Source organism: Gobio gobio (assembly GCF_949357685.1).
Source record: "Gobio gobio genome assembly, chromosome: 10".
In the NCBI taxonomy this organism is placed as follows: Eukaryota; Metazoa; Chordata; class Actinopteri; order Cypriniformes; family Gobionidae; genus Gobio; species Gobio gobio.
The window spans coordinates 55,570,216-55,584,075 of NC_137116.1; the positions used below are offsets into that span (position 1 = coordinate 55,570,216).

Sequence of the window (13,860 nt, forward strand, 5' to 3'; positions counted from 1 at the left end):
ATGAAACTTGTCTGAATCCTGAAGGAGTGTATTTGGCAAGAAATACTTTTTTTGTTTTGTTTAATTTGGGCGATGTTTATCATGAGAATCAACTCTTGAACTGTGTCAATAGGGCAGAATGCAGGAACGAGCGTTAGACGCCCTTTAAACTAAATCAAAAGCTCAGTTTTAAAATGTATTATGCAATGATGATTGAGAGAGGAACAAATACGCGTTTCTCAAAAGCCTGATGATTTCGTCCATGAATCATTTTAAATGAAAATGATTGGGAAGTGTTGCAGAAATGTTCAGACACCGCTGGCACAGTTTGCCCAGAATCTCCCAGAGTCTCTTCCTGCATCATACGAGGTCAGAGGCTCTGTGTGTTACAGCAGCAGAGCGGAGTCGCTCCAGCGGTCGAGGACAGAGCATTAGTGCTCGTGATGCTGGCTCGATTTAGCATCAGATGACCAGCTCTCCGTCCTCTACACCTCATGATGACCAGCTCTCCGTCCTCTACACCTGCTGATGACCAGCTCTCCGTCCTCTACACCTGGTGATGACCAGCTCTCCGTCCTCTACACCTCATGATGACCAGCTCTCCGTCCTCTACACCTCATGTTGACCAGCTCTCCGTCCTCTACACCTGGTGTTGACCAGCTCTCCGTCCTCTACACCTGGTGTTGACCAGCTCTCCGTCCTCTACACCTCATGATGACCAGCTCTCCGTCCTCTACACCTGGTGTTGACCAGCTCTCCGTCCTCTACACCTCATGATGACCAGCTCTCCGTCCTCTACACCTCATGTTGACCAGCTCTCCGTCCTCTACACCTGGTGTTGACCAGCTCTCCGTCCTCTACACCTCATGATGACCAGCTCTCCGTCCTCTACACCTGGTGTTGACCAGCTCTCCGTCCTCTACACCTCATGATGACCAGCTCTCTGTCCTCTACACCTGGTGTTGACCAGCTCTCCGTCCTCTACACCTCATGATGACCAGCTCTCCGTCCTCTACACCTCATGATGACCAGCTCTCCGTCCTCTACACCTCATGATGACCAGCTCTCCGTCCTCTACACCTCATGATGACCAGCTCTCCGTCCTCTACACCTCATGTTGACCAGCTCTCCGTCCTCTACACCTCATGATGACCAGCTCTCCGTCCTCTACACCTCATGATGACCAGCTCTCCGTCCTCTACACCTGGTGATGACCAGCTCTCCGTCCTCTACACCTCATGATGACCAGCTCTCCGTCCTCTACACCTGGTGATGACCAGCTCTCCGTCCTCTACACCTGGTGATGACCAGCTCTCCGTCCTCTACACCTCATGATGACCAGCTCTCCGTCCTCTACACCTGGTGATGACCAGCTCTCCGTCCTCTACACCTGGTGATGACCAGCTCTCCGTCCTCTACACCTCATGATGACCAGCTCTCCGTCCTCTACACCTCATGATGACCAGCTCTCCGTCCTCTACACCTGGTGATGACCAGCTCTCCGTCCTCTACACCTCATGATGACCAGCTCTCCGTCCTCTACACCTGGTGATGACCAGCTCTCCGTCCTCTACACCTCATGATGACCAGCTCTCCGTCCTCTACACCTCATGATGACCAGCTCTCCGTCCTCTACACCTCATGATGACCAGCTCTCCGTCCTCTACACCTGGTGATGACCAGCTCTCCGTCCTCTACACCTCATGATGACCAGCTCTCCGTCCTCTACACCTCATGATGACCAGCTCTCCGTCCTCTACACCTCATGATGACCAGCTCTCCGTCCTCTACACCTCATGATGACCAGCTCTCCGTCCTCTACACCTCATGATGACCAGCTCTCCGTCCTCTACACCTCATGATGACCAGCTCTCCGTCCTCTACACCTCATGATGACCAGCTCTCCGTCCTCTACACCTGGTGATGACCAGCTCTCCGTCCTCTACACCTGGTGATGACCAGCTCTCCGTCTTCTACACCTCATGTTGACCAGCTCTCCGTCCTCTACACCTGGTGATGACCAGCTCTCCGTCCTCTACACCTGGTGATGACCAGCTCTCCGTCTTCTACACCTGGTGATGACCAGCTCTCCGTCCTCTACACCTCATGTTGACCAGCTCTCCGTCCTCTACACCTCATGTTGACCAGCTCTCCGTCCTCTACACCTGGTGATGACCAGCTCTCCGTCTTCTACACCTCATGTTGACCAGCTCTCCGTCCTCTACACCTGGTGATGACCAGCTCTCCGTCCTCTACACCTCATGTTGACCAGCTCTCCGTCCTCTACACCTGGTGATGACCAGCTCTCCGTCCTCTACACCTCATGATGACCAGCTCTCCGTCCTCTACACCTCAGCACGTCTGATGGACTCTCTCTCATTGCTCAGGTTTTATCCACAGAACGTCTCAGGGTTTGACCCGAGGAAATACTTTCCCAAGTGCTAGTGCTTGAGTCATTATCATTACTGGCTCGGACCGAATCGCTTTTGTTTTCTCATTCAGAGTTCCTTCAATCGGATGCATCATTTACTCAGAGCCACTCTTTATATTTCCGCACGCATCGCTCAGGACAGAACATCAGTCATGTGTCCATTCATACTTTCCTCTCTTTACACATTAACACACAAATGTGAGGATGAGTCGTTAATATCTATCTATCTATCTATCTATCTATCTATCTATCTATCTATCTATCTATCTATCTATCTATCTATCTATCTATCTATCTATCTATCTATCTATCTATCTATCTATCTATCTATCTGTTTGTCAATCAGTCCATCCATCTATCTGTTTGTCAATCAGTCCATCCATCCATCCATCCATCCATCCATCCATCCATCCATCCATCCATCCATCCATCTGTTTGTTAATCAGTCCGTCTGTCCATCCATCCATCTATCTGTTTGTCAATCAGTCCGTCCATCCATCCATCTATCTATCTATCTGTTTGTCAATCAGTCCATCCATCCATCCATCTACAGTATCTGTTTGTCAATCAGTCCGTCTGTCCATCCATCTATCTATCTGTTTGTCAATCAGTCAATCTATCCATCTATCTATCTGTTTGTCAATCAGTCAATCTATCTATCTATCTATCTGTTTGTCAATCAGTCCATCCATCCATCTATCTGTTTGTCAATCATCTATCTATCTATCTATCTATCTATCTATCTATCTATCTATCTATCTATCTATCTATCTATCTATCTATCTATCTATCTATCTATCTATCTATCTATCTATCTATCTATCTATCTATCTATCTATCTATCTATCTATCTATCTATCTATCATTTAATTATTAAATAATAAATACATTTAAAATTGTGTTTAATTGTCAAAAATGTTAATGGCTTGATTCTCTTTATGCAAAATAAGTAAAGGATTAATTCTGAGCTGAACTATATCCTCTTCCTCCGCCTGGAGATAGTGATGATGAAAGAGCGGTGTTTGGAGACCCGTCTGTCAGTCTGTGGCTGTCCTTTATCTCCTCTCCTGTGTGTGTAAACCCCTCTAGACTCGCTCTTAAAGTGTTAGGAGACGCTCCAGCGTTCAGCGCTGAAGACGGATGCTGCGTCTCAAGGCCAGGCGGATTTACTGGACACTCTCATTCTTTTAATGGCACGGCCAACGCGGTATTAGAAAAACCCAATGGGTGTGCGAACAGTTAAAGGTGATTCGCTTTTCTGTGTCTGCGTCCTTTCAAACACTGAACAATCCTTTCCTCTGAAGGGTCCTTCTCTGATCATATTGAGCCGGATTTATGACGGCAATTTGAATAAAACTATTAACCTTGATTAACGGAGGAACGCTCCAGCGTGAGATCAGATCAGATGCTATAAAAAGACTTGGCATTGTGACGCATGACGTAGTTTTCTGTCCTGACGGCGGTGAGACAGATGCTCTCAGAAGCATTCACACGTTTCTCTGTCCCAGACTTCACCTTTCTCATTTTCTGCTCTTTTTATATTCATTTCAGGTTCCATTAATCTTTCCCATCTCTTTCACAGAATGAAACCACTGAAACCATCTTTTGAGAGCCATACTTTATTTATCGATTGGTAATCCATTATTATCCGAATCCAGATGAGTTTTACTGGATGTGGCCACATGCACATGCACAAAGGGATAGTTCACACAAAAATGAACATTTTGACACCCTCATGTTGTTCCATCCCTGTATGAGTTTCTTTATTCTGTTGAACACAAAAGAGGATATTTAAAGAATGTTTACTGTAAAAAAGAACAACCCAACCGCTGGCTTAAAACAACCCAACCGCTGGGTTTAAACAACCCAATCTCTGGATTAAAACAAACAAATCTCTGGGTTAAAACAACCCAACTGCTGGCTTAAAACAACCTAATCACTGGTTTAAAACAACCCAATCTCTGGTTTAAAACAACCCAACCACTGGCTTAAAACAACCCAATCTCTGGGTTAAAGCAACCCAATCGCTGGTTTAAAACAACCCAATCGCTGGTTTAAAACAACCCAATCTCTGGTTTAAAACAACCCAATCTCTGGTTTAAAACAACCCGATCTCTGGTTTAAAACAACCCAACCGCTGGCTTAAAACAATCCAATCTCTGGGATAAAACAACCCAAACGCTGGATTAAAACAACCCGATCTCTGGTTTAAAACAACCCAACCGCTGCCTTAAAACAATCCAATCTCTGGGATAAAACAACCCAAACGCTGGATTAAAACAACCCAATCTCTGGTTTAAAACAACCCAATCTCTGGTTTAAAACAACCCAATCGCTGGTTTAAAACAACCCAATCTCTGGTTTAAAACAACCCAATCTCTGGTTTAAAACAACCCAACCGCTGGCTTAAAACAACCCAACCACTGGATTAAAACAACCCAATCTATGGCTTAAAACAACCCAACCGATGGATTAAAACAACCCAATCTCTGGTTTAAAACAACCCAACTGCTGGTTTAAAACAACCCAATCTCTGGGATAAAACAACCCAATCTCTGGATTAAAACAAACCAATCTCTGGATTAAAACAAACCAATCTCTGGGATAAAACAACCCAATCTCTGCATTAAAACAACCCAACCGCTGGATTAAAACAATCCAATCTCTGGGATAAAACAACCCAATCTCTGGATTAAAACAACCCAATCTCTGGGATAAAACAAACCAATCTCTGGATTAAAACAAACCAATCTCTGGGATAAAACAAACCAATCTCTGGATTAAAACAACCCAATCTCTGGGATAAAACAACCCAATCTCTGGGATAAAACAACCCAATCTCTGGGATAAAACAAACCAATCTCTGGGATAAAACAAACCAATCTCTGGGATAAAACAACCCAATCTCTGGATTAAAACAAACCAATCTCTGGATTAAAACAACCCAATCTCTGGGATTAAAACAACCCAATCTCTGGATTAAAACAAACCAATCTCTGGGATAAAACAACCCAATCTCTGGGATAAAACAACCCAATCTCTGGGATAAAACAAACCAATCTCTGGGATAAAACAACCCAATCTCTGGGATTAAAACAAACCAATCTCTGGATTAAAACAACCCAATCTCTGGGATTAAAACAACCCAATCTCTGGATTAAAACAAACCAATCTCTGGGATAAAACAACCCAATCTCTGGGATAAAACAACCCAATCTCTGGGATAAAACAAACCAATCTCTGGGATAAAACAACCCAATCTCTGGGATAAAACAACCCAATCTCTGGATTAAAACAAACCAATCTCTGGATTAAAACAACCCAATCTCTGGGATTAAAACAACCCAATCTCTGGATTAAAACAAACCAATCTCTGGGATTAAAACAAACCAATCTCTGGGATAAAACAACCCAATCTCTGGGATAAAACAACCCAAACGCTGGATTAAAACAACCCAATCTCTGGGATTAAAACAACCCAATCTCTGGATTAAAACAAACCAATCTCTGGGATAAAACAACCCAATCTCTGGGATAAAACAACCCAATCTCTGGGATAAAACAAACCAATCTCTGGGATAAAACAACCCAATCTCTGGATTAAAACAAACCAATCTCTGGATTAAAACAACCCAATCTCTGGGATTAAAACAACCCAATCTCTGGATTAAAACAAACCAATCTCTGGGATAAAACAACCCAATCTCTGGGATAAAACAAACCAATCTCTGGGATAAAACAACCCAATCTCTGGGATAAAACAAACCAATCTCTGGGATTAAAACAACCCAATCTCTGGATTAAAACAAACCAATCTCTGGATTAAAACAACCCAATCTCTGGGATTAAAACAACCCAATCTCTGGATTAAAACAAACCAATCTCTGGGATAAAACAACCCAATCTCTGGGATAAAACAACCCAATCCTTGGGATAAAACAAACCAATCTCTGGGATAAAACAACCCAATCTCTGGGATAAAACAACCCAATCTCTGGGATAAAACAACCCAATCTCTGGATTAAAACAACCCAATCTCTGGATTAAAACAAACCAATCTCTGGATTAAAACAACCCAATCTCTGGATTAAAACAAACCAATCTCTGGATTAAAACAACCCAATCTCTGGGATAAAACAAACCAATCTCTGGATTAAAACAACCCAATCTCTGGATTAAAACAAACCAATCTCTGGATTAAAACAACCCAATCTCTGGGATTAAAACAACCCAATCTCTGGATTAAAACAAACCAATCTCTGGGATTAAAACAAACCAATCTCTGGGATAAAACAACCCAATCTCTGGGATAAAACAACCCAAACGCTGGATTAAAACAACCCAATCTCTGGGATTAAAACAACCCAATCTCTGGATTAAAACAAACCAATCTCTGGGATAAAACAACCCAATCTCTGGGATAAAACAACCCAATCTCTGGGATAAAACAAACCAATCTCTGGGATAAAACAACCCAATCTCTGGATTAAAACAAACCAATCTCTGGATTAAAACAACCCAATCTCTGGGATTAAAACAACCCAATCTCTGGATTAAAACAAACCAATCTCTGGGATAAAACAACCCAATCTCTGGGATAAAACAAACCAATCTCTGGGATTAAAACAACCCAATCTCTGGATTAAAACAAACCAATCTCTGGGATTAAAACAACCCAATCTCTGGGATAAAACAAACCAATCTCTGGGATTAAAACAACCCAATCTCTGGATTAAAACAAACCAATCTCTGGGATAAAACAACCCAATCTCTGGGATAAAACAAACCAATCTCTGGATTAAAACAACCCAATCTCTGGATTAAAACAAACCAATCTCTGGATTAAAACAACCCAATCTCTGGGATTAAAACAACCCAATCTCTGGATTAAAACAAACCAATCTCTGGGATAAAACAACCCAATCTCTGGGATAAAACAACCCAATCTCTGGGATAAAACAAACCAATCTCTGGGATAAAACAACCCAATCTCTGGATTAAAACAAACCAATCTCTGGATTAAAACAACCCAATCTCTGGGATTAAAACAACCCAATCTCTGGATTAAAACAAACCAATCTCTGGGATAAAACAACCCAATCTCTGGGATAAAACAACCCAATCTCTGGGATAAAACAAACCAATCTCTGGGATAAAACAAACCAATCTCTGGGATAAAACAACCCAATCTCTGGATTAAAACAAACCAATCTCTGGATTAAAACAACCCAATCTCTGGGATTAAAACAACCCAATCTCTGGATTAAAACAAACCAATCTCTGGGATTAAAACAAACCAATCTCTGGGATAAAACAACCCAATCTCTGGGATAAAACAACCCAAACGCTGGATTAAAACAACCCAATCTCTGGGATAAAACAAACCAATCTCTGGGATAAAACAACCCAATCTCTGGGATAAAACAACCCAATCTCTGGGATAAAACAACCCAAACGCTGGATTAAACCAACACAATCTCTGGGATTAAAACAACCCAATCTCTGGGATAAAACAAACCAATCTCTGGGATAAAACAACCCAATCTCTGGGATAAAACAACCCAAACGCTGGATTAAACCAACACAATCTCTGGGTTAAAAAGAGATTTTTGTTTGTCCATTTTCAACCCAACTTGTGTTGTTTTTTAACCCCGCATTTTTCAATAACTTAAATTCTGCTCTGTACCTCATACAAAACTATTTTATACCGCCAGAGATAAATTGTTGCGATTACGCTCGTTTTTCTTCATAACTGTAGCTTTGAGAAATGGTTATGGGTAGGTTTAGGGGCAGGATTAGCATCTCAAAATATTTTTAATGTAAATTGTAATTCTCCTACACATCTCTGTCTATTACGTTTTATTATTTGTATATTCTGCATAAAATGGGTATGTTTAGGTTTGGGAGTAGGGTTAAAGGATCTATATAATGGTCAAATGGAAATTATACAGATATCTCTATGATATAAAAGTATGTAAATATTCAACGTTTTGTAATAATGCTATATACTTTAAATGTTGCCGATGCGTCTATAGTATATATTTTAGCATCTATCCAAACGTACAAAAAGTATGTTTTGTGTCTTACGGATGAACAATGAGACCAGGCTGAATAATTATTTGTTGTGCACCTGCTTCTTTATTTTCTATAATGAACAGACTGACTGTCTTTTTTTGATTGTAAATTGATTGTACTCTTGTTCTCCATTGTGAAGCGACCTTGGGTTCTTGAGAGGCGCTATAAAAAATAAACATATTATTTATTTTATTTTAATTATACACTCTAAAAAATGCTGGGTTTAAAATAACCCAAGTTGGGTTGAAAATGGACTAACCCAGCTATTGGGTTGTTTTAACCCAGCGGTTGGGTTGTTTTAACCCAGCAATTGGGTTGTTTTAACCCATCGGTTGGGTTGTTTTAACCCTGCAATTGGGTTGTTTTAACCCAGCGATTGGGTTGTTTTAAACCAGCAATTGCACTCTAAAAAATGCTGGGTTTAAAATAACCCAAGTTGGGTTGAAAATGGACTAACCCAGCTATTGGGTTGTTTTAACCCAGCGTTTGGGTTGTTTTAACCCAGCAATTGCACTCTAAAAAATGCTGAGTTTAAAATAACCCAAGTTGGGTTGAAAATGTACTAACTCAGCTATTGGGTTGTTTTAACCCAGCAATTGGGTTGTTTTAACCCAGCGGTTGGGTTGTTTTAAGCCAGCAATTGCTCTCTAAAAAATGCTGGGTTTAAAATAACCCAAATGCTGGGTTAAAACAACCCAACCGCTGGGTTAAAACAACCCAATAGCTGAGTTAGTACATTTTCAACCCAACTTGGGTTATTTTAAACTCAGCATTTTTTAGAGTGCAATTGCTGGGTTAAAACAACCCAAACGCTGGGTTAAAACAACCCAATAGCTGGGTTAAAACAAACCAACCGCTGGGTTAAAACAACCCAATTTGGTTTCCTTGCCACTGTTGCCTCTGGCTTGGCGTGCTCAGTTGGGGACACTACCTTTTTCAAAATTTTTCAACTAAATATCCAAATAAATCTAATTATTAAACTAAATTAACCATATAAACTAAATTATTGATCTAAAGCCCACACTGTCACTGTATGATAATTGAAATGAACTGATGACATCAGCGTTTTCTTCAGAATGGCTATACGTCTGAATAAAATTATGCTGCATTATTTTCCTGTTTAACACTGTGAAGCTACTTTGAAACAATCTGCATTGTTAAAAGCGCTATATAAATAAAGTTGACTTGACTTGACTTGACAAGTTGGGTTGAAAATGGACTAACCCAGCTAATGGGTTGTTTTAACCCAGCGGTTGGGTTAAATGTTTGCTTAAAACAACCCAATAGCTGGGTTAAAACAACCCAATAGCTGGGTTAGTCCATTTTCAACCCAACAGTTGGGTTGTTTTTTAACCCAGCATTTTTTTTTAGTGTAACGCCGCACATTAAAATGATTTCTGACGGATCACGCGACACGGAAAATAGTGATGAAGCAAACGTTTTATGACTAAGGCCACACTAGTAAAATGTCTCTTTGTCTGTCCAGGTTCCATCTTCCCGTCGTACAGACCCTCGGACACGGTCTTCAAGATCACGTTTTGGCTGGGCTACTTCAACAGCTGCATCAACCCCATCATCTACCCCTGCTCCAGTCAGGAGTTTAAGAAAGCCTTCCTGAGCGTGTTGTGCGCGCGCTGCCTCCGCAAGAGATCCACGCCGCCCCACCCGCTGTACCAGAGCCAGAGTCCGCGGCACGGACAGTCCCAGACCCTCGGCCTGGCGTCCCGGGATAACCCGGCCCACCTGAGCCCGTCCTCTTCCATAGCGCTGTCCCGCAGCCCTTCCTCCAGGGACGGCCGGGAATGGCAGGCCCCATCCCGGACCTCTTCAGTGGGGGCGGCCGGGGTCAGCGCGGGGGCGAAGGTGGCGGGCATGTGTGGAAAGAACCTGCTGAGGACGTGCTGCTGCGTGAAAACGGACTCGCCTCAGCCCGAGCCGCCCGCTCAGAACTCGCTTCCCGTCATCAAAATCCACCAGCTCTCGCTGTGTGAGGACGGGGATGCGGTGTGAAGGCCTCCAGAACACAAACTGATGAACCAAAGCCAGACGCGGAAGCGCTGCGAACACTGAAAGCTGCTTTTATTTACTCACCTTCATGTTTTTCCAAACCTGTCAATCCGAGAACGCTCTCCGTCCACACTAGCGTTCTCAAACGTCTCACATTGGCCAGAGGAGAACTGCCCCCCCGACTGAGCCTGGTTTCTCCCAAGGTTTATTTTCCTCCATTATGCTCCTGATGGGGTTTGGGTTTCCTTGCCACTGTTGTTTTAACCCAGCAATTGCACTCAAAAAAATGCTGGGTTTGGACTAACCCAGCTATTGGGTTGTTTTAGCCCAGCATTTGGGTTGTTTTAGCCCAGCATTTGGGTTGTTTTAACCCAACAATTGCACTCTAAAAAATGCTGGGTTTAAAATAACCCAAGTTGGGTTGAAAATGGACTAACCCAGCTATTGGGTTGTTTTAGCCCAGCATTTGGGTTGTTTTAACCCAATGGTTGGGTTGTTTTAACCCAGCAATTGCACTCTAAAAAATGCTGGGTTTAAAATAACCCAAGTTGGGTTGAAAATGGACTAACCCAGCTATTGGGTTGTTTTAACCCAGCAATTGGGTTGTTTTAATCCAGCGGTTGGGTTGTTTTAATCCAGCAATTGGGTTGTTTTAGCCCAGCATTTGGGTTGTTTTAACCCAGCAATTGCACTCTAAAAAATGCTGGGTTTAAAATAACCCAAGTTGGGTTGAAAATGGACTAACCCAGCTATTGGGTTGTTTTAGCCCAGCGGTTGAGTTGTTTTAACCCAATGGTTGGGTTGTTTTAACCCAGCAATTGCACTCTAAAAAATGCTGGGTTTAAAATAACCCAAGTTGGGTTGAAAATGGACTAACCCAGCTATTGGGTTGTTTTAACCCAGCAATTGGGTTGTTTTAACCCAGCGATTGGGTTGTTTTAAGCCAGCAATTGCACTCTAAAAAATGCTGGGTTTGGACTAACCCAGCTATTGGGTTGTTTTAGCCCAGCATTTGGGTTGTTTTAGCCCAGCATTTGGGTTGTTTTAACCCAGCAATTGCACTCTAAAAAAATGCTGGGTGTAAAATAACCCAAGTTGGGTTGAAAATGGACTAACCCAGCTATTGGGTTGTTTTAGCCCAGCATTTGGGTTGTTTTAACCTAGCGGTTGGGTTGTTTTAACCCAGCAATTGCACTCTAAAAAATGCTGGGTTTAAAATAACCCAAGTTGGGTTGAAAATGGACTAACCCAGCTATTGGGTTGTTTTAACCCAGCAATTGGGTTGTTTTAATCCAGCGGTTGGGTTGTTTTAATCCAGCAATTGGGTTGTTTTAATCCAGCGGTTGGGTTGTTTTAATCCAGAAATTGGGTTGTTTTAACCCAGCGGTTGAGTTGTTTTAACCCAGCGGTTGGGTTGTTTTAAGCCAGCAATTGTACTCTAAAAAAATGCTGGGTTTAAAATAACCCAAGTTGGGTTGAAAATGGACTAACCCAGCTATTGGGTTGTTTTAGCCCAGCATTTGGGTTGTTTTAACCCAGCGGTTGGTTTGTTTTAACCCAGCGATTGGGTTGTTTTAAGCCAGCAATTGCACTCTAAAAAATGCTGGGTTTGGACTAACCCAGCTATTGGGTTGTTTTAGCCCAGCATTTGGGTTGTTTTAACCCAGCAATTGCACTCTAAAAAAATGCTGGGTTTAAAATAACCCAAGTTGGGTTGAAAATGGACTAACCCAGCTATTGGGTTGTTTTAGCCCAGCATTTGGGTTGTTTTAACCCAGCGGTTGGGTTGTTTTAACCCAGCAATTGCACTCTAAAAAATGCTGGGTTTAAAATAACCCAAGTTGGGTTGAAAATGGACTAACCCAGCTATTGGGTTGTTTTAGCCCAGCATTTGGGTTGTTTTAACCCAGCAATTGCACTCTAAAAAAATGCTGGGTTTAAAATAACCCAAGTTGGGTTGAAAATGGACTAACCCAGCTATTGGGTTGTTTTAGCCCAGCATTTGGGTTGTTTTAACCCAGCGGTTGGGTTGTTTTAACCCAGCAATTGCACTCTAAAAAATGCTGGGTTTAAAATAACCCAAGTTGGGTTGAAAATGGACTAACCCAGCTATTGGGTTGTTTTAACCCAGCAATTGGGTTGTTTTAATCCAGCGGTTGGGTTGTTTTAATCCAGCAATTGGGTTGTTTTAATCCAGCGGTTGGGTTGTTTTAATCCAGAAATTGGGTTGTTTTAACCCAGCGGTTGGGTTGTTTTAAGCCAGCAATTGCACTCTAAAAAATGCTGGATTAAAACAACCCAATTTGGTTTCCTTGCCACTGTTGCCTCTGGCTTGGCGTGCTCAGTTCGTGCTCAGACAATACATTTTTTTACATTTTTCAACTAAATATCCAAATAAATCGAATTATTAAACTAAATTAACCATATAAACTAAATAACTGATATAATTACTGATCTAAAGCCCACACTGTCACTGTATGATAATTGAAATGAACTGATGACATCAGCGTTTTCTCCAGAATGGCTGAATAAAATTATGCTGCATTATTTTCCTGTTTAATCTGCATTGTTAAAAGCGCTATATAAATAAGGTTGACATGACTTGACATCCACACGGAAACACCAGATACACACCTCATACATTCTCAGGAGATGATACCGACATCATACAATTCTCATGCAATTTTTCCGGGCAGGATCCTTTTATTTAGCGAAATATCTCCGCATTCACTGAAGCGTCAAGATCGCACACCATTACATGTGACCCGTGAGGAGTCGGGACGCACACGGGATAATTTCGAGCTACAGGCAAAGCAAGTTCATTAAAGGATTAGTTCACTTTTAAATAAACTTTTGCTGATAATTTCCTCACCCCCATGTCATCAAGATGTCCATGTCTTTCTTTCTGCAGTGGAAAAGAAATGAAGGTTTTTGATGAAAACATTCCAGGGTTTTTCTCCATATAATGGACTTCAATGGGCTCCAAACGGTTCAAATTACAGTTTCAGTGCAGCTTCAAACGACACCAGATGAGGAATAAGGGTCTTATCTAGCCAAACCATCAGTTTCTGAGAGAAACCAAGCAGTATTTATGCTATTATTTTACCTCTGATCATCTCTGAGCTCCGCCATAACTTCCGCTAAGTGAGGTCAAAATACGAGCGATATATCTATGATCACGCTCGTATTTTGACCTCACTTAGCGGAAGTTATGGCGAGATCTAGAGATCTAGAAAAAAAAAATAGAGATCTATTTTTGCTTTGCTTATTATTCTCTGAAATTTTCTGGGTACCCCTTAGAACCTTCTGGAGGACCCCTGGGGGTCCCCGTACCCCAGTTTGAAAACCCCTGATCTAGACAAACCATC

The 13,860-nt window shown here is 42.1% G+C and overlaps 1 protein-coding gene across 1 annotated transcript in view; it reads left to right on the forward strand.

Moving 5' to 3' along the window:
- Positions 1-10,495, forward strand: part of adra1aa (adrenoceptor alpha 1Aa) — a gene marked incomplete at both ends in the record, with an annotated part of 24,424 nt that extends 13,929 nt beyond the window's left edge. The window contains one exon of the mRNA XM_079827388.1: positions 9,972-10,495. Coding sequence (XP_079683514.1) covers positions 9,972-10,495 — 524 coding nt within the window. The remainder of the gene's footprint in view (positions 1-9,971) is intronic.
- Positions 10,496-13,860: the final 3,365 nt, after the last annotated feature.